The 21,998-nt window shown below is 33.2% G+C and overlaps 2 protein-coding genes across 3 annotated transcripts; one reads left to right on the top strand and one right to left on the bottom strand.

Moving 5' to 3' along the window:
- The first annotated feature begins 261 nt into the window (after positions 1-261).
- LOC145332946 (gamma-glutamylcyclotransferase-like) lies at positions 262-7,814 on the top strand. 2 transcript variants are annotated; one of them, XM_080178062.1, is made up of 7 exons: positions 262-406; positions 2,001-2,108; positions 2,930-2,987; positions 3,897-4,040; positions 4,504-4,587; positions 5,072-5,143; positions 7,543-7,814. In XM_080178062.1, exons 1-7 carry the CDS (start codon positions 333-335, stop codon positions 7,606-7,608), a joined length of 606 nt encoding a protein of 201 aa, XP_080034188.1. In that variant the 5' UTR covers positions 262-332; the 3' UTR covers positions 7,609-7,814. The 2 variants fall into 2 exon arrangements, with proteins under 2 accessions (XP_080034188.1, XP_080034189.1); XM_080178063.1 differs by lacking the exon at positions 262-406 and adding an exon at positions 1,129-1,318.
- LOC145332948 (uncharacterized) lies at positions 7,729-20,436 on the bottom strand. Its single transcript, XM_080178064.1, has 8 exons — positions 20,383-20,436; positions 20,014-20,106; positions 19,557-19,599; positions 15,135-15,187; positions 13,619-13,670; positions 8,769-8,840; positions 8,503-8,555; positions 7,729-7,850 (listed from the first exon to the last, which is right to left on the bottom strand). Exons 1-8 carry the CDS (start codon positions 20,429-20,431, stop codon positions 7,789-7,791), a joined length of 477 nt encoding a protein of 158 aa, XP_080034190.1. The 5' UTR covers positions 20,432-20,436; the 3' UTR covers positions 7,729-7,788.
- Positions 20,437-21,998: the final 1,562 nt, after the last annotated feature.

Here is a 21,998-nt window from a genome sequence, read left to right as displayed (position 1 = left end):
TGGGGGTGGTGGACTATTTCTCTTTGGAGGATGCTGGATCTCCCCCCCCCCCCCCACAAATAGCTATAAAACTTCCCAGGACCTTTGAGAAGCTACACTGTAAGGGAGAACTGTATCGGTTCAGTGGTTAGCGAGATCCTTCGTTACAGACAGACAAAGATCCTGATCCTGATACTTTTACATAAGGATAACATATGAAAGTTATCATGCTTGTAACAAAGTCATATGATAAAATAAATGAGGGAAATAATGATGAAAAATGTCAGTTATCACATGTCTTTGGGTGACTCAATATTTTTATGCAAAGATTGTTACTAGCCTATAAATTATAAATGAGTTTTACACTAACTACTTCAGTTCAAGTGATAATTTCTCTGTCGTGCTACGCTATTGCTGCGCTACTTTGGTAAGTTTCAAATCATTACAATACCTACAAGCAAGGCTAGGCAGCCGCACGTCCGCCGCGACTAAGTCTCAAATTTTAACCCGTTTGTATGCTTTGAATTTTTTTTTGAAAACAGAGATTGCCATATTTGGGTCAGGTTTAGACTCCCTGTTGAATTTTTAAATTGTAAAAGAATGATTTCCTCCCTAAAGCTTAAAGTTAGCCGAATCGCGGATATCGAGCCCTGCACAAAAGTGTAAGACAACCACGGTGATAACATTCGTAAAGTCAGACGGAAAAACAAACAAAAATTATAGTAGAATATCAATTTATAAGTCTAAAAAATTAATATAAATTTGTTGCAAAATTACTTAAATGCAGGATAAGTACAAGAACATACTTACATTTCTATAACTTAATTGTAGTGATGCTTCGCTTAAGATATTGTACCTTATTCTCCTAAGAATCGTTATTCCCCATATCAGATGAATAGGATAGTTATATCAATTTACTTTTGGTAGATGTGATTAATATCCCTCATGTAAAGACCTAAAGAATTTGTAAGCTTTTTGTTTGTCCCTTAGGATCTTACTAAATAATGAACCAATGGAAGCTTTATATAAAGGTCTAAGGCATATTTTACCTAATTTATTAATTTCCTAGAGTCTAGGGGGGCACCTGCTAGTGATAAGTTTATTGTAAAATGAAGTCCTTTCATTCCTTATCAAATCAAGTTTTAATCCAAAAGGGAAAGTCGCTTTTCTGCTAGTGGGATTTAAAATCAGCTGATTTTCAAAACATTTTTGTTATTGTTAGTTACTCTTAGTCTTATTCACTTTTACATACCAGTTACTCATACAGTATTTTTTTCTCCATAAAATGATAGAAGGATATAATGTTATTAGCTGTTTTTACTAGATTCATACCTAAAAGGTGATTTTAACACTTTTTTCTTCAAATTTTTTTTGAATATGTTGTTTAAATGAAAAATGTTAATTTTAGTTATTTTTACAACTTTATTAAAGAGCTTAGCTAACTTTTCTATAATTAGGTTTGGTTCGTACATTCATCCGTAACGGATTAATATTTAAATTGACGATTCCTTAATATGGGAAGACTTGTTATCCTTGATTTTTTTTCCTTTTGTAGGATTTTAAAGTATTAATATTTTGAAACATAAATTGTGTATGATAAATATGGTTCCATTGGAATTCAGCCCACACGGGATTCAACCTAAGGAATTCAGCCCAGCGGGATTCAACCCAATGGAATTCAGCCCACACGGGATTCAATCCACGGTATTCAACCCATATGAGACTATACCATATGCGCTACTGTCAATTGATGAAAATCATAAATAGAATTGAAAATCTTAGTACTGAAAGCAAGAACGTCCAAGAAATCATTAGACTGAAATAATATCTGATTTGTTAAACTTCGCTTTTATGGATATTGTCATTTCAAGAATTACGGAACAAGAATGACACTTTTCTAATATTTCTACTTCTGATCTAATTGTTCCAGTTATCTGCAAAAAAAAACAAAAAAAAAACACAGCGGCATTTGAAGGAAATTCGCGCATTTTTGTCATCCATAATTATTAATTATTGTTCAGGAATTACGGATCAAGAATGACGCCTGAACAAGGAGATACTTTTCTCTACTTTGCCTTTGGATCTAATCTGTCCAGTGAAAGGATCCGGATCAATAATCCTTCTGCCAGGTATAAAATAGAATAAATAGTAGAGACATGATATAAATACCAGTGTATTTGTATTCAAAGTAAAAGTATAGAAGGGGCACAAACTATATGTGACTCTTCCCACATGGGGACCCTGTGCCGACTTTCAATTGGGTCTTTGAACATTAGCCAATGGCGTCTGAAATATAAACTTAGCAAAGTCGCTACAAAAGAAAAGAAAGCTAGCAGACGATAATTGTCCCCACCACTTGGGCCAGGCAGTTGTCTGGGTTATACATCTATTGTTATGCATTTATTATTTTTCAAAATGCCATAAAAGATTTGTTTAAATTACGCTACTTACAGACAAAATTATCCTAAATAGTTATATTACTTTTTATCTCAGCTGAGATACATTTTGTGAATTAGATATTTTAGTTCTATTTGGTGGGTATTGTAATAAAGCAAAGCAAAATTTAATGCTACTCATTGCTAAACTATGGAAATGTTTCTCCTCAAAAATTTTTGGTGAGAGTGAGAGCATAGTAAAAACTAGCTGCGCTACATATGGACATATTCCTTGTGATGTTGGGTTGTAATGTTGAGAGGATAAATATAAAATTACTGCGCTACTTTTTGTTTTTTGAGCATAGCAAAACTGGTTGCGCTACTTTTGCACATTATTGTACTTGTTACTTAAGGTTTAAAAGCACAAAAATCATTACATACCGTGACATCAGAATTAAGCATAACTTACTGCGCTTCTTATGCACATAATAATGCTTGTTATCTAATGTTTTAGAGTATAGCAAAACTGGCTGCGGCACATATGTACAAATTCATAATTGTACTTGTTATTTAAGGTTTAAGAGTATAGCAAAACTTGCAGACCATCAATTAGACTTCAATTATTTTTCCAAGGTAATTATATTTGGTTGTGTAGTATTGTGGTAAGCCGAAGCGTTTCAGCTCACCGGTTGCGAGTTCGAATCCAACGAGCCCCTAGCCTTGAAGTATTCTACCAAAACAAACTAGCAGGATTTACTCATACAGAAATTATATTTAACTGAATACATTTACAATGGGTGGTTACTATATATATACAAAATAAATTATAACAATAAGTTAGGTTTGAAGGGGGTGTGGGAGACAAGGGCGTAGCCCGCGGCGGTAGACATCTGTGGGGTAAGCTGTAGTAAAAGGGAAGGCACCATCTCCCGGTTGTATAGTTGCCTGAGGGGCACGGGGTTGCTAAGTGTCCGTGCCCCTCCCCTATTTAGCCAGTCCAATCTGACCGCTGCGCGACGGGGTCATCTGCGGTCATGAGGTGAATGGTGATATAATAGGATTAGTGCAGAAGGCTTGACTTGATAAGCCACTGCATAGCAACTCTGTAAACTACCCGTCCGTCTGCTGCCGTATTACCACAGTATCCCTTATTTCTTTGTTTACCTAACTCTGGCATGATATATATGGCTTTTTTTTTCTTTCCCTTTATATCTTTTTTAAAGATACTAAACAAGTAGATATTAATTTGTTCTAATAAACATACAATTAAATAAGAATGACAATATCAATAAGAGCAAATCATACATTAGGACAAGCAAACATCAACACTTTTAATGTGTAAGAACTTGACAAGCAGAATATTAATTTATAAGTCTAAATATGTTGCAAAATTTCTAAATACTCTTAAAGAACATACTTACAATTTTTGGACTTTGAAATCAATTCTAACATAATTAAATTAACTATACAAGCTATCCGTTACATACTCTAATTGTAGAAAAGCCTCGCTCTAATGGTATCTTTTTCTTGTTTTGTTTTAAGAGATGGAAGGGAGCCGCAGCCACTGTCCTGGACGTTCAGAACTCCCATGTGTGGGGTGTGCTCTGGGAGCTTAATATGGAGCACCTAAACACCCTGGATAAACAAGAGGGAGTTCCCAAGGTGTATAATAGAAAAGAAGTTCAGGTGTGTATTGGGTGCTATATCTCAATGTGCCTGTCTTTTTGTTTTTAAAACTAAATTTTAGTAGCAAAATAATCCACAATTCACGTTTCTTTGCTTCCATCTGTGTTAACTAAAGGATAATTTCGAATTAATCAGCTGATATGTGAGATAGTCTCTATTTACTGCTCTGGATGAAATATGGATTTTTTTGTAGAAAATATAGATTTTCTCACCTGCTATCAAAGATATACTTCTGAAATTTTCATATGACTAATTAGAATCTCACATACAATTCACTATGTTCGTCTATACTATGTTAAGCTTTGTAAAAATGGATATTCTTTAGGAAAATATGATTCTAGGCTGCTAGTAAAAATTTTATTTAAGGTTTATATACACAATGATCATATCTTCCCTTCTTTTCCCTACTTTATATTTATGTGTTTCTTGACATGTTGATATTGTCATACTTGTTTTTTTTTAGGTAGAATTAGAGGACGGGTCCCTGCTACCAGCCTATACATACTTTCTTATCAAACCTTTAGAGGAGGACAGACGGCCAAGCAAGGTATGTACAACCCGCGGCATTGGTAACGTGTCGGCTTGCTGTCGGGTGCAAGTCTAGACCACACAGAGTAATACTGTTAAAAATTGTAGCTACTACTGCTATATTAGAAGCGTGACATCAATAGTAAGAGTAGGGAAAATGCCTATGCCCACAAGCATGTGCAACTCATTACGATGGAATGTGAGGACTTTTAGACAAAATTTGTGAACCCAATTTTTTTTCGAATTTATTTAAACAGAGTTATGCCCATCATGACGACATTTAGAAATGTGTAATTCATTTTTATATTCTTTTGATTGATAAAAATGACAATAAATAATTATTTACAATTGACGTACAGCTGTAGGCTGTATCTACCCTCTAAGGCTCTCTGAATATAAAAGGATTTTTGTTTTTAAGTTTTTCCATAATCTATTAGTCTCTAAAACGGTGTTCTCCAAACAAAATGTTGTTTTATGAAAACTAATCTTGTTATTTATTTTAGGTGTACCTAGATGTGATATTGAAGGGAGCTAAAGAGCATAGCCTACCCCAATACTACATTGACAAATTACAGGTATGATTATTTGGTACACACACACACACACACACATACATTGATAGAGCATAGCCTACCCCAATACTACATTGACAAATTACAGGTATGATTACTTGGTACACACACACACACATACACACACACATACAATATTGATAGAGCATAGCCTACCCCAATACAACATTGACAAATTACAGGTATGATTACTTGGTACACACACACACACACATACAATATTGATAGAGCATAGCCTACCCCAATACAACATTGACAAATTACAGGTATGATTACTTGGTACACACACATACAATATTGATAGAGCATAGCCTACCCCAATACTACATTGACAAATTACAGGTATGATTACTTGGTACACACACACACACACACACACACACATACAATATTAATAGAGCATAGCCTACCCACAATACTACATTGACAAATTACAGGTATGATTACTTGATACACACACACACACACACATACAATATTGATAGAGCATAGCCTACCCCAATACTACATTGACAAATTACAGGTATGATTACTTGGTACACACACACACACACACACATACAATATTGATAGAGCATAGCCTACCCCAATACTACATTGACAAATTACAGGTATGATTACTTGGTACACACACACACACACATACATACAATATTGATAGAGCATAGCCTACCCCAATACTACATTGACAAATTACAGGTATGATTACTTGGTACACACACACACACACACACATACAATATTGATAGAGCATAGCCTACCCCAATACTACATTGACAAATTACAGGTATGATTACTTGGTACACACACACACACACACACATACAATATTGATAGAGCATAGCCTACCCCAATACTACATTGACAAATTACAGGTATGATTACTTGGTACACACACACACACACACACATACAATATTGATAGAGCATAGCCTACCCCAATACTACATTGACAAATTACAGGTATGATTACTTGGTACACACACACACACACACACATACAATATTGATAGAGCATAGCCTACCCCAATACTACATTGACAAATTACAGGTATGATTACTTGGTACACACACTAGGGCGGGTTCATATCGGAATTAGACAAAGCGGGGATATGCAACAGATAAAATTAACCTTAAAAACATTTCTGACCGAAAAATAATTTTAAAAAATTGAGTTTTAGAACACGACCACTTAAAAATATAATTCATTACTTATTAGTATGCAAAGACGACATTCAAAATTTTTTTTGAATCAGAACTATGGCTTCATGGTGCTCCCTGGAAAGGCCTTGAGGAGCTGAATCAGGAACTTTTGTCCGTTTCAAAATATCTCGTTCCTAGCCTTAGAAATCACTAAAAAACCACAATTTTTTAAGGTTTATTGAGAATTGTCCAATTTGCAGAGTTTTTTTAGATTTTCTCAGGCTAGGAACGAGACTTTTTGAAACGGACAAATGTTCCTGACTCAGCTCCTCAAGGCCTTTCCAGGGAGCACAATGAAGCCATAGTTCTGATTAAATAATTTTTTTACTCCCATTTACAAATAGCTATACAATTGAATGTCTGGTCGTCAGCGGTCTTAAGACTTAGGATAAATTTTAAATCATCCAGAGGTGTATTATATCTATATAAATTGAGTGCAGATCCCCGCTTTGGCCTCAGAAAAAAAATGTCCAAAATCGACCCACCCTAACACACACATACACACACACATACAATATTGATAGAGCATAGCCTACCCCAATACTACATTGACAAATTACAGGTATGATTACTTGGTACACACACACACACACACACACATACAATATTGATAGAGCATAGCCTACCCCAATACTACATTGACAAATTACAGGTATGATTACTTGGTACACACACACACACACACACATACAATATTGATAGAGCATGGCCTACCCCAATACTACATTGACAAATTACAGATAAGTAGTAGCCAAAAAAGGAGAAAATCAACATGTTTTAATAGGACCTACGGACTTTCTAGAAACGGTTATAGATTATAAAGCTTAGGATCCCTCACACTGTCTGTTAAACGTTACACATGTAACGCTATTTAGAGTAATCAATATATATAATATCTTGGATAATAATTATTTATATTTGTATTTCAATTCATTTGTGTGATAGGACCATAAATGTATAATTAACTGGTCTATTTTGCTTTCTGTTCTTTTGTAGGGACTCGGCTGTGTTTCGGACGCTATCAGCTGACTTTAAAGACCCAATATAGAATCTGGTCAGGATCCCCACTCTTTGGGCAAAGTTACATAATCATATGGGTCATGCCACCTCTGTTCTTTTACTTTAATTTTAAGCCTGCTTTGAATTTTTTTTCGAAATAAATTGATAAAACTTATTTGAAATAATATTTTATTATTTAGGAAATCGAGCACAATGGTTACAATGGTGAAGTCCAACTTGGTCTAAATCTAGAGAAAAAGTCATAAATTAAAATTTCATTTTTGAAAAAAAGACAATATTTTGCAACATTTTTTTTTTTACATATTTTCACTAATTGTAGAATAGATTCCTTTTATTGTTTTTGTTTTAATTATTTGAATAAAAAATATTGTTAAGGCATATTTATTTTTTGTATATAATTATATGTAATATGTTGATATTTTTTTTTATAATAATAGAGTTAAAAATGAAACTAATGTGAAAACTGTTGTTGATTTGGTCCATTGCCCTGAAAAAAAAAGAAATTTTATTATCACAGTGAAGCTTTTCTATATTACCAAACAATCTCTATCTTATTTTCTCGTTTATTAAGCGTTATTCTTTATTTGAAAAAAATGTGTACTTTTCAACTATTTTATAGCAATTTCCCAATTGCATTACGGAGTGACTGAAACAAAAAGACAATTATAGAGTAGCTTCGCTTCTAAAACATAAGTCTGAATATTTTTCTTCCTCTTGTAAGTCGGGTGTCCCTAGCTAATGAGGTTTTTTTGAAAGACATGTTTCAGGGAGCAGTGTATTGATATACCTGTGTTAACCTGGATAACCTCAGCTCTAGAGGACGAGAAACATCATTATTTTGTGTGTATCTCTGAATCAAATCTTGCTACTGAAGTGCATGATTATTCGGCTAAACAACCACAGACAACCTACCCTTTGATTGCATAACTTTTGCCTGAGAAGTCCTAACTGTGCATGGTAATAAAGTGCGCCTGTTTTGAGCCAAGGAATTCCCCCTACTCTTACTATTAACGTCGCGCACTTAACTTAGCAGTAGTAGAAACCATTTTTAACGTCTTCATTTAGGACGCGGTGTCGGGGCGAGATTCGAACATATCACCTTTCCGACAAGCGGATGCGCTACAGTCGTGGGTATATACCTGTGTTACATCCATCAATATTGTCGCAGCTTTCCACACATCCGTGCACATATCTATAACAAGAAATAGTTATTTATGACATCGTATTATAGACAGCTTTCCGCGGATATTGAAAAAAAATTATAATATTAGAACCGTTTATGTGAGCCCCGAGAGGCCGAAGATCCGGGCCACAGTATTTTTGAATTGAAATAATAAATCTAACACGTTAAAAAAGAAGAAAAAAAAGTAATATAAAAATACAATGCTCTAATTAATGATCTTACTTTTCGTCTAGATGAAAAAATCCGCATTGTGAAATAGTTCTGACAAGCTCTGTGTCTGCAGTTGAGGAGCCACTGAAATAATAATAAATAATATAATTTAAAACAGGACAATAAGGTAGATTCAAAGAAGACTTTATTAAGAATTCCCACAGGAATAAGTATAACCTACATGAAATACAACGATAAGGGGTTAAATTTTACAAAGGATTGATAAAAGCTAGAATTGGCTATTTTGTGCATTTTTATTTTGAATTGCCATGGTGTATTTCCCTTAAAGGGACTGTGAACGTAAATTTTTCTCATCTTAATATCAAATCTTAACATTATCCCATTCATAATATCTCACAGATAGAGCAAAACGCGCTTTAGTTTGCTTAAAAAACGGCTTTTTCCGACGATTTTTATAAGGTATGGGGAAAGGAAGAAATTTTCCGTATTAGATAAAATGTGCATTAAATTGCTTTTTTCTCCCATTATAGCTAAAATTAAACTTTTTCACATAGTTCTAGATTTTTCCTAACAGTTAAGCTGACTTTTAACATAATCCTTGCTTTAATCCAATGTATAGTTACTAAGAAATTGATAAAATAAGCAATATTTTTTTATTGAAAACCAAATACAATAACAAAGCCAGAAACAGGTTTTTTATTAGTATCCAATTAACTTTAAATGGCCCATCTCTCGCCCACCTTTAATTACAAATTTGTAAATAATAAAGACGCAATATTTCTTTATAAACAGTCTGATAAAAGTGTAAACTAATTCTCCAAAGTGGGTTATTTATTGTTCAACACAATAAAAAAGGATATTATTATTTTATAACCTATGAGATTCAACCCTTTGTAGACAGTGAGGTATTTTTTTTGTCAATAATACGAATTTAAAATATGTCTTTATTACCTAATTACTACGTTATAAAAAAACGAATTGGCAATTTTATAGCATAAAATAAATCCTTAACAGTAAGTAAATTGTTTCAACTATATATGAAAAGTTAAATATCCCTACAAACATTATAAGAAACAAAAACGTTCAGATTTTCCCTGTTTTTTCCTTTTTCCCTCTCAAAATACCATAAAATCAAGGCATTATTTCTGGATATTTTTGTGAATAGGACATTTTTGGTTGATCAGTGTAGTGAAATGTGCTTAGTAAATGTTAAGATTTGATAATCAGATGAGAAATTTTTACGTTCACACTCCCTTTAATGTAATTTGATAAGAACAAAACCCAGCTCACTTTCAAAATATATTTGAATAGAAGAAGAACGGGATAGGTTTTTTTGTTTGTTTGACTTGATGTCAGATAGGTTATTGTATTTCGTACAGGGTCCCTAGTAATCTCTGTCTCAGCAATTTACCTTTTTTTGTGCTTATATAATCATTTTTGTCAGATTTAAGTAGGACGTGCTCACATCGGGAAAGTCCGCACTTAAATCGGAAATGTCGGACTAACGAGCCATTTTCGTAGGTTAATTGCTTACTTGAAGAACTTATGGATTAGGCACAGAAAGTAGACTAATCTCCCCCCCCCCTCCCCCCAATTTTTATCAATTTATTTCGATGCTCGACAAACACATCGAGGAAAAGCACCAAAATTTCCTTCCCCAAAAATTAGCTAGGTGATTTTGCCCCAAAATGATTCCTTTTAAATTAGTTTAGCTAGAGCTAAATTCTAATGATGAATCTAAATTAAAGAATTTAGTGGTTTTAAATTTATATTCTGATTTAAAAGAGGCCTTTGATACTTACAACACATATCCACTTTTATGTTAGGAAGAAATATGCCCTCCCCTCTTATTTTCAATTAATTAAAAGGTTGATGGGGACATGGGTTACAGTGCTTTACAAATACTTTCAGAGAAAGCACTTAAATTCTATTCTCCAAAAAAAAGAGCTAGTTAATTTTTCTTATTAAATTAATATAATTTAAATTAAAGAATTAAGTAGTTCGCATTGTAATTTTAAATTCTGATTTAAAAGAAGCTTTTGATACTGTACAACATATATCCACTATACAATAAACTCAAGTAAATGTTATTCTTTTTCATTACAATGCAATTAACATTTTCTGTAGAAGTATTGTATCTAATACTTTTGTCACACTTAGACTCTACTTAAGTCCATAAGTAGTAAAAGAGAGAGGGGACAATAGGTTGTTTAGTCCCCAAGGTTTAACAACTTTGGGGAATCTAATTAAATTGATTGGTTAGTTTTGAACTAATAGTGTTTAAACTTTTCAACCAATAATTGTAATGTACAGAAGGGGTAATTTTAAGTATAATCATAGAAATGAACATCAATTTATCGGCCATTGTCTTATCCCTTTAAATACTTAAATACAGCATGCTAAAAGCAGAGATTTTTTTTAAAGTAAGAAGAAATAAAAGGATATTCACATTTTTTATTAAAAAATTTAAATAGCAGTGAAATAGAGATAATACAATGTATTTTCCAAAAGAAATTTATCAGCTGTCGATGGTAAATTTTTTTAATCATTCCTTGTCATATTCCTGTAATTGATTTAAATCTCACAAATCTTGTTTTGTTTTGAAGGTTCTTCATTTTGTGTATTTTAGCTGACTAAAATGCGTAACTGCTCTATAGATTAAAACGTTTGAACACTCAGCTTAATAAACCAACCAATCAAAATTTAATAAAAGTCCTCAAAGTATTTTAGCCAGCGAATAAAAAAGATTTATCATAAACTTTGGAAACTAGTGTAATATAAAGCCCATTGTCCCCTCTCTCTCTGTCAATATGTGCTATGTAATTGTTCTGACTGTTAATATTATCTCGTTGTACAAAAAAGTAAACTATCCATACGTTAACAACCGTATGATATAATTGGTTTTTTCATGAAATACACACGGAAAACTTATAGGTAATTGAATGAGTTTCTTAAGATCCCCCAAACGGTTGGATGGATTGATTGTATTATCCTAGTCCTAACTTGCTATTTACTAGACCTAAAATAGTTAGTACAAAACAGTAAGCCTTACTAATAAAGTTTGCTAAGCCCCCCCCCCCCCCATCATAAAATTCTGACTACGCCCTTGAAATCGATCATTAATTAACATAACATAGGAATTAAACAATAAGAACAATATACGTGACTTTCCTTAAAAGCATGAGTGGACCACACAACCCCCCACCCCCCCCCCCTTAATTTTCAAACAAATGAGGGTGGCAGGTCTCCACCGCCCCATCCCTATAAAGTCTTATACAAAACGCAAAGGTGGCATGTTGAAGGGCGGGCAAGGTCACCCCCCATTTCATTCATCATTTTTAAAAGAAAAAATAGGCAGAGGGGGGGGGGGCGGGGGGATTTAGTGCTCAAATATGCATTAAACGAACATGTACATATATGTATACATTTCTATACTTATACATATGAAAAGAATATTAACAAAATAAGTAGATAATAGAATAGAATAATATATAATTAGACTGTGATGCTGTATTAGCTAACACTCAAAAATGCAAATGTTTTTTTATTAGGCATTTGTCAAAGCTCTTAATAGTGCCTATAAAAAAGGGGATAAATATAAAAACTTTTGGCCGAGGTATCCCCTTTTTTATAGGCACTATAAAGAGCTTCTCATATGTCTTTTCCCTTAATTAACAATGCATATACGGCAAAATAACTTAAATTTTGTCAGAAATAAAAAATTTTTGTGCTTTCTCATGTTATTAACTTTTAAATGTTTATACGTGGATATTATGTCGTCAATTTAGGTTGCTACTTTAGTCATCATTTATTAGTCAGTCCTTGTCTCCAGTAGGGTAGTCAATGGGGTAAAAGGGGTGGATAGTGGGTTTGTTATATTAGCCAGCTAGCTGGATGGAACATTCTATTAGAGTGGACGAAAATATTATGCAATATCCAAGTAAATATAAATCGATTAATGTATGCTACTTTTGAATTTTAAGCTTAGTGAAAAAGCACAAATTTGTAAAGAAATATAATATTTAGCATGAGATAAATCGACTTTTAATAATGGATGGTGTATATATTGAACCTTTTAGTCCTATATAATAATCCTTTTGTATATTGTGTATCTATTATTGCTTTTCTATTGAGTAGTTTCATTACAATTGGCAATAAATAATAAGAAAAAGAAAATAACTAGTGAAAATAGTTAGCTGGATATTTCTGTATTCCTATCCCAGCTAGATTTAGAACCCCTTATCCGCCCCGAAAATTTTATTTTATTGATTATACCTTATTCCTGTCTTTTGTATAATAATAATATATTGACTTCGCCCCTAGCATCTAGGGGCTTTTTTTTCCCCAAGAGGTATAATTACATCTTCTATTACCTACCCAGCCGAAAAAAAAGCGAATGGATCTCAAATTTTCGCGAATAAATGGCGAATTCGCAAAATTCGTAAAAATTCTTTTTTAAAAATTGGAGGGGTATTTTTTTTATTTTTTTGGGAGGTTGGGGGAGTTCAATCCCCCAAGAAAATAGCCTAAACCACCACAGGACCAGTAGGTATATTCCCTAAAGAGTAAAATCCGATAGGTTCAGTGGTTACCGAGATCTTAAGGGACAGACGGACGGACGGACAGACATCATTCTACTTTGTATTATAGATTTATACAAATTTCTAAATGAGGCTGTTTAAAGTGGAGGGATAGTTAGCGGTTACTTGATTTTAGGTATAACATGCCCATCCTCTTCCCACCAATCCCTCTTTTAAATTGAGTGAGGTTGAGGGGTGGGGGGGAAGGAGAGAGGTGCTTTAAAAAGCATCTTGCAAACATTATTGAACAGAAGAAAATGTACATACATTCCGCCCCACCCCGTCCCCCAGTAAGCAAATATTTTTTGTTTAAATTTGTACCTGTCAGTACCACAGCCTCTAATTACTATCTTTGTTTTATTTCCATCTAAATCTAAAAAAAAGAATTAGAAAAAAATTAGAATTAGAAACTTAAAAAGAATCAAAAAATCACCTTTTGAAAAAAATGCAATGTTTATTCAACGTAGGGTAAAGATAAGTGGAGATGTGAAGTACAGCACCTGCACAGCCCTTCGCTTTTAAAAAGATTTAAGGGGAGAAATTCCTTCCCCCAACAAAAGCAAATTTAAATCTGAAATAAAAACTCAGATGTTTGGTGTAAATACCAACAACAAAATTAATTCGAAAAGAATCACGAAACCAATACGTGATTTTCATCTGTCGTTAGTGGGCAACACTTAGTCCAATTTATAATCTTTTTATCTGCCTCCCAAATATTATTTTAGATATTTCGCTTGTTGGCTAAAACTTATTCCTATATTCAAATTTTTTTTGCCTTTACAGAATCAAAAACTTAATTTAATGACAATACCTGCCAAAAATAGCCAGCATAGCACCCTGTATGACTATGTTTATAATGCAGAGATAAAAAGTGTATTTATTGGTAATCAACTCTGTTTGTATAATTGATTGCTTTAATTAGCCAGTAATAAAAGGAACAATACAAAACTATGTTTCTTTTGTACATTCAGAAAAATATATCTTGTAAATGACTATTTTTTCACTTAAGCCCTAGTCGAGCACAAGAACCAGCCCCCATCCTTTGATATTGAAATCAAAATTGTAAAATTGAAATAAAACTATAATCCTGACTTTTTCCATGTTTGAATAATATATGATAATGAATAAAAGTAGTTTCAATTTGACACTGCTGTAAAAAATGACTCATCAACCGCATCAAACAGACAATCACAAATGAATGTTTCTATATTAGGACTTTTATAGTCATTAGTAGCAGAGAAAGGGGACAGTAGGCTGTTCATTACACTAGCCCCAAAAGTTTTATAATAACGTTTACTTAACAACTTCGAGGACTAGTGAATTTTGATGGGTTGATTCATTAAGTTTAGTGTTTCAACCACTAATTTTAATATACAGAAGGGATATTTTTTTGTATCATCATTGGAGATTTACATCAATTATTCGGCCATTGTCTTATCCCTTTAGATCCCTTCATTAGTATTTAAAGTCACAGGAATAGATTTAATTCTCTAGATGGTCATGTCAGAAGTAAGACGACAAGCCATCCAAATAATTTAAAAGAAATTTCTATGTTACAGAAATATTTGTTCTGTTAAGCCACATATAATTAATTCGAGAAATAATCTGCTGAAAGCTTTATCCAAAGAAATTCAACTTTTTATTATAAACTGATGAAAATGAAATGTAAAAATTAGTGACCATTCGAACCTTGGCCGGATTGTTCCTACACTGTGTTCTAATTGGTTTAATTTACTGATTATAGATCTAGATCTACTATATTTATTGCTCCTGGGCAACAAGAAAAATAACTTCGCTACTATGGTGGTGTAATCATCCTTGTTACTAAAAAACTAACCCCTAAAAGAGCCAGAAATTTTTATACACGAGGAGGCTGGAAAAAGTCCATCCCTAAAAATATATAGATTTGGGTTGATAGATGGATTGATAGATACATTAATATTTAGATTGATAGATAGATTGACAGATATTTGACATATAGATTGATAGATAGATTGCCAGATAGATAGACTGATAGATTGATTGATAGGTAAATTAATTGATAGATAGATTGTTAGATAAATTGAGAGATATATTGAAAGACAGATTGATAGTTTGATAGCTAGATTGATAGTTAGATTGATAGATAGATAATTGACAGATAAATTGACAGATAGATTGACAGATAGATTAAGAGATATTTCGATAGATTGGAAGAAAGATAGATAGATAAATGGATAGAAAGATACATAGGGAAAGTTATTTTGTGATCTAATAAATAAATATTAAAGTGAATGATTACGAAGGCAAATCTCCAACAGACAAACTCTTTGATGCATGACCATTGTCTAGAAGTCCAAACTTTGCTTGGTAATTAGTAGTGGCAGCAGTATTTCTAACGTCTTTAGTTATGATGCGGTTTTGGGCTAATATGTATTAGAATCCATGAGTAGAGAGTTTAGTTAAATATTCCTAATTAGGATAGGTACATGAATGGAGATAGATAGATGATGAGTTGTAATTTAAACTTGTAGAGTAGCTAAACACAAAATCTCAGGAAAAAGGAATAGGTCAATAGTAGAAAATATAATGTCCCGTGTCAATTAAATAAAAAGATATTAAGTCATATTGTTTAAAGCGAAAGGTCGTTCAGTCCGTCAGTAATTTAGGCATATTAGTATTGCCAGTTAAATTTCAAACTTATCATGCAGATTCCTGTAACAATAAGGTACAGTTTAACAACTCCATAATTAATTAATTAATAGTGAAGATTAAAGGTATAGTCCCTTTCGTGGCAACCCACCTAAAGGGGCGATTCTTCGTATTTTTCACAGTAGATTTTCTCCTATTTCTGGCCCCTGTTTTCTAACCATTTAAAAAATACAACGAATCTCCCCTTAAGGTGCGTTGCCACGAAAAGAAACTATTCCCAAGATTAATTTATCTTTCATGTACCCATCAGTGTTTCCCTAGTGTTACAATGCAGAGAAATATATGAAATTGTATTACTTAGACTCAGTATAAAATCCATTTCATTTTACATACATACAACATAACTTCAAACATTTCTTATATACATATACACTGCCAGGGATAAGGGATAGGAAACCTGACCATAAATTAGGTCCCTGCCTGGTTTCGCTGGGGATAATGCAACTTTTACCATTTCCTAATTAAATGACTTCATTGGAGGCAGGCTCCTATTGGCTACTGCTCTAAACCAAAAGTGCGCATCATAGAAAAATTATAAAACATAAACAAATTTTTGCTTCTAAAATTAATAATAATAAAACATAAACAAAAGATGTTTGATCACAACAGCTTATTTTTGAATCTGCTTAGAGTAACACAATCAAAAAGGAACCTATAGAAAAAAACAAAAATGGAGGAATTATCTTTTTGGAATGTAAGTAGCTAAGAATTTTAATTTGGTAGTTTATAAAGAAACTGTTGTATTTGGTCCATTTAAATCTTAAAATATTATGCAGAAATGATAACCCCCCCTAAATGAATACGAACACAAAACTAGTTTAAAAGTGTACCATAGGCGTCCAAGGGGGGGGGGTAATGGGGCGATTACCCCCCCCCCCATTTAAAACTTAAACCCTGCACCCCCAACCATTTAGGAGAGGGTATTTACCCCCCCAAACAATTTTGGGGGGGGTAAATACCCCCCCAAAATAGAAAATCTCTAACAAAAAAAATTTTTGCGCGCTTTGCGCGCATTTTTAATACTAAATTTTTGATAAAATTTAACTTACGTCCCCAAAAATTTTACCCCGGGGGTAAATTTTGGGGGGGGGTAAACAAATTTTACCCCTGCCAACAGATTTCAGGGGGGGTAATTACCCCCCCCAAGCAAATTTTACCCCCGCCAAAATAAAAAGCTTGGACGCCCCTGAAGTGTACTCACATTTTTTTATATCATTTTTTTAAACCTAAAATTAAGTTTTTGAAGAAAAAATTTAATTATGTCTAATCTTGGCATGGAACAGTTAATTGATAGAATGTTACAGAGGTACTTATTCACTTATACTTGATTTATTTATTTTCAACTTTGAATTTTAGTAAGCAATGATAACAAAATATTTTTAAATTTTATTTTACTCATAAATAAAATGCAAACAGCTTACCCTCAAACAATATAAATTTTTTTGAGCAGATAATAACATAATTGAAATAGAAGCCATTGCCATATTGGTTCTATAAAAAGGTCGATTTTTACTTTAGACTAGCTACCTGAATTTTATTCTATACTTTATCTTCACACACACACACAGCTATTTCATTAGCGTTGATAATGAACTAATGCACCATCCCATTGTGGTAGTCGGCATACGGATAGGCCTTTCCTAGAGTATGCTATGCTCCGTGTCTACCGAATAACACCAAGACGTTAATCCCCGGCTTATCACAATTCTAGCCAGCCCATTTTGGCCATTGTTTGATCATCAGAGAAAGCGGTCAACTTATCCACCGCTGATATCGGGAGGGAGTTGCCCCTCCCCTCTACATGTTCCAGTAACCTACCCTTTTCCGGGGGACGTCTACCTTACCCCCCTACCGGAGCCTACCCCTCTACTATTCACCTGGATGGGGCTCCCCCCATCTTCTCCACACCCCTTCTCTACCTAACCCATTTGTAATCTGTTTTGTATATAAGCTATTAAATTGTTGTATGTGGAGTCAGTTCAAATATATCTTTCAAACAGTAACTACTTGTAGTACTTTATTGATAGAATCCTTAAGGCTAGGGGCTTTTTTGAATCGAACTCGCGTTGTAGGGTTGAAACGCTTCACCCTACCACACCATAACTGTTTTTTTAGGCCTTGGCTTGAAATAGGCCTGGAATAATATTTTCCGACGTTACCCATCCCTTATCCCTGATACACTGCACTCAGGGACGTCCAAGCTTTTTATTTTGAGGGGCTGACATGATGGGTTTCAAGTGTTTGAGAGGGGTAATCTAATGTATTTCTAAAACTTTTGAGGGTGTTAAATGAGGGTTTTTTAAGTTTGATGAGGATAAACAACCCTTTACCCCAACCTTTAGACGTCTTACGATAATATTTTGCTTAATGATATTTTAAATTTTTCTAGACTTTTAATTGGATGAATTATTTCTGTTATTTTCTTAAAATCAACGAAACTCAAACCCAAAACCAACGTTACAAAAGCCGAATGTTGAAAATTTAAATCATTATGTTCAGTTGCGTGCCTTGCTGGTCATCAACACTAGGGTGGGTCGATTTTGGACATTTTTTTTCTGAGGCCAAAGCGGGGATCTGCACTCAATTTATATAGATATAATACACCTCTGGATGATTTAAAATTTATCCTAAGTCTTAAAACCGCTGACGACCAGACATTCAATTGTATAGCTATTTGTAAATGGGAGTCAAAAATTTATTGAATCAGAACTATGGCTTCATGGTGCTCCCTGGAAATGCCTTGAGGAGCTGAGTCAGGAACTTTTGTCCGTTTCAAAAAATCTCGTTCCTAGCCTGAGAAAATCTAAAAAACCTCTACAAATTGGACAATTCTCAATAAACCTTAAAAATTTTTGGTTTTTTAGTGATTTCTAAGGCTAGGAACGAGATATTTTGAAACGGACAAAAGTTCCTGATTCAGCTCCTCAAGGCCTTTCCAGGGAGCACCATGAAGCCATAGTTCTGATTCAAAAAATTTTTTGAATGTCGTCTTTGCATACTAATAAGTAATGAATTATATTTTTAAGTGGTCGTGTTCTAAAACTCAATTTTTTAAAATTCTTTTTCGGTCAGAAATGTTTTAAAGGTTAATTTTATCTGTTGCATATCCCCGCTTTGTCTAATTCCGATATGAACCCACCCTAATCAACACCCCCTCCAAATTGAAATTGGGTACTCATGATGGCTTTATCTTTTTCCACCCCCTAATGTTTTCACATCCCCCGGCGAATTTGTTGTGCACGCACTGATTAGGCGGTTAAAATATTATTTTTTTGTCAAAAACGGCGGTGTTTGATGCTTACCAAATAGGTTCGGTTAGAATAAGTAAAAGATATAATAGCCCTACAGAGACTAGAAATAATTGTTTTCTTCAAAAATCGAAAATAAAGGAAGGTTTTCGTGGCCAAGAAGAGGTTGTAGGGAATGCGCAAATTTTTATAATTTAGGAATTGCTTATTAAACCACTCCTGAAATCTAAAATAAATAGTTCATAAAGAATATTAGTAATTTACAATACAATTTATGGGATCAATGATATTCCAAGTTAGTTTCTTGTTAAATTACCTACCTGTCTTTTCTGCCAGACCAACAAGGATCTTCATATTCTATGCCTACACACAATATTATAAAATCAAACAAGGATTAAACATAGCGAAGGAAAAAAATAGTAAAAGATATTTTGAAATAAACTATTCTAATACGTTTCCTATCCCAAAAAGTGACTAAAAGGTGTTTAATGACATGCGACTTGTTATACTTAATTATGCTTTATCATCATGGGATTGTTGATTAAATGTTGAAAGGGTACAAAATATCAAAATTGGGACCAACAATAAGGAAGGGCATAAGAGTAGGAGCAGGAGGGTACAATCAAAAATATTTTGATCTTTTCTTCTATGGGAGATTAAAATTGATCCTATACCACAAAAACAGGATTGGAAAAAGTCAAATTCCTCTAATTGAAATATTTACAATGGTAGATATTAAGTATTTGTGGGAAGAAAAGTTAGAAGAATGTTGTGTACCTGTTGTATTTTCAAAATAAGTGAATGTATCATCACATGCGGGATTCGAACCTCCTATACTTGTACATTTGAAACACCCAATATTTAGAACTTCTAAAATAAAACGAAATAATAATTGCGTGGCGTCAAATAGTAAAAAAGTTTTTAAAAGTGACGCCTTTCTATAATTAGGGCGTAAGTACTAAATGTATATCTTTTTTAGTTAGATTATCCTATCGATTTCAAACTTTGCATGATGATTCCTGTAACAGTTAGGTACTATCTAAAAGCTGACAAAATTGGTTTTAATCGTACAAATATGTACATTGTACATTTTATTATCTGCAGAAAGCTGTTTACAATACGAAGCGATAAAAAACGATTAATTACCTGAAAATTTTAAGCAAAACAGAAAACTAAACAAGGAAAACTTCTCCATTTTTGTAATCTGAAAATTTTTAAAATCATCATTCTTTTAGTTTTGAAATTATCATTTATAAAATTGCTCAAAGTCATTTGATGCGGCATATAAAGATACTTACATTTTAATACGTAAATATAGATATTCTAACATGAAGTTTCGACAATAATCATAGAATAAATACACTCTTACGATTATATCTTATAGAATCCACATTACAGCTTTGAATTTGATAGGACAAATCTTATTTACGATTAAAACCGACACGCTCTTGCTGCAGAGAAACTTTGCCATTAAAACCAAGTTATTTTGATGTAGCAAAATAAATCTTTAAATTTAAGCCACTTTTAAATTGGGTTGTTCTAATGGTAGTTAAAATTGACTGCGCATTTTAGAGGAAAAGAGAATAGGATTCTAAAATTTTATTTATACAAGTATAAAAAGAAACAATGGATTTACTATTATTTGGATCTTACACCATATTATCATATACTCCAATAAAGTGAATCTTGCAGCTGGTTAAAATAACGATCTCCATCCACTATCTTTACCCAATCTCCTCCCCTCCTAATCGGTGAACGAACTGACCATGTAAGCAATTTCCCCCCTGTCATAATATTCACGTATATTCTAAATCTATTAATAAAACTCACTAGAAAGGATAAAACTGTTGGACAGACCTAGAAAATAATGCAAATCGTGAAATTATTTCAGCCTTTAGGGGTAAAAAACTGAAATTAATTCTTTATTATTTTCATTTCCGCAGAAAATTGTCTGTAAAACGATGCGGTAATATTTATAGACAGCTTTCCGCGGATTGTAAAATGAAAGATAGGACACATGGTTTTTCACAATGTCTCAGAACCGGGTCTAATACAGCGAATACTAATTGGTTTTGAAGCCATACTGGAAAATAACTATCCGCTTCACTGTTTGTGTTATAAGTGCATTGTATCATTTGTTTATAACAGGCCTTCCTACAGTTTCATCAAGGGCCATTCCCAGATATTATTTGTTTATAACATTCCATCCTATAGTTTCATCAAGGGACATTCCATGATATTATTTGTTTATAACATCCCTTTCTACAGTTTCATCAAGGGACATTCCATGATATTATTTGTTTATAACATTCCTTTCTACAGTTTCATCAAGGGACATTCCATGATATTATTTGTTTATAACATTCCTTCCTACAGTTTCATCAAGGGCCATTCCCAGATATTATTTGTTTATAACATTCCATCCTATAGTTTTGTCAGGGGACATTCCATGATATTATTTGTTTATAACATCCCTTCCTACAGTGTTATCAAGGGACATTCTATAAAATTATTTGTTTATAACATGTCTTCCTACAGTGTTATCAAGGGACATTTCATGATATTATTTGTTTATAACATGTGTCCCTACACTTTCATCAAGGGACATACCATGCACAGATAAGGAATCTCGACCACAAAGATTTTTTTATCCAATCTTGACAAGTGAGGTATTTTTGGAAAGAGGAATATACATAGAAAACGCCTATGTAAATTAGAAAATCCGCAGAAATCATATTTGCAAGTTATTTGCAAAAATCTGC

Source organism: Acartia tonsa, chromosome 11, assembly GCF_053477335.1.
Source record: "Acartia tonsa isolate MP-2025a chromosome 11, ASM5347733v1, whole genome shotgun sequence".
In the NCBI taxonomy this organism is placed as follows: domain Eukaryota; kingdom Metazoa; phylum Arthropoda; class Copepoda; order Calanoida; family Acartiidae; genus Acartia; species Acartia tonsa.
Note: the sequence above shows the minus strand (reverse complement) of the source record. Positions and strands in the feature narration are given on the sequence as shown.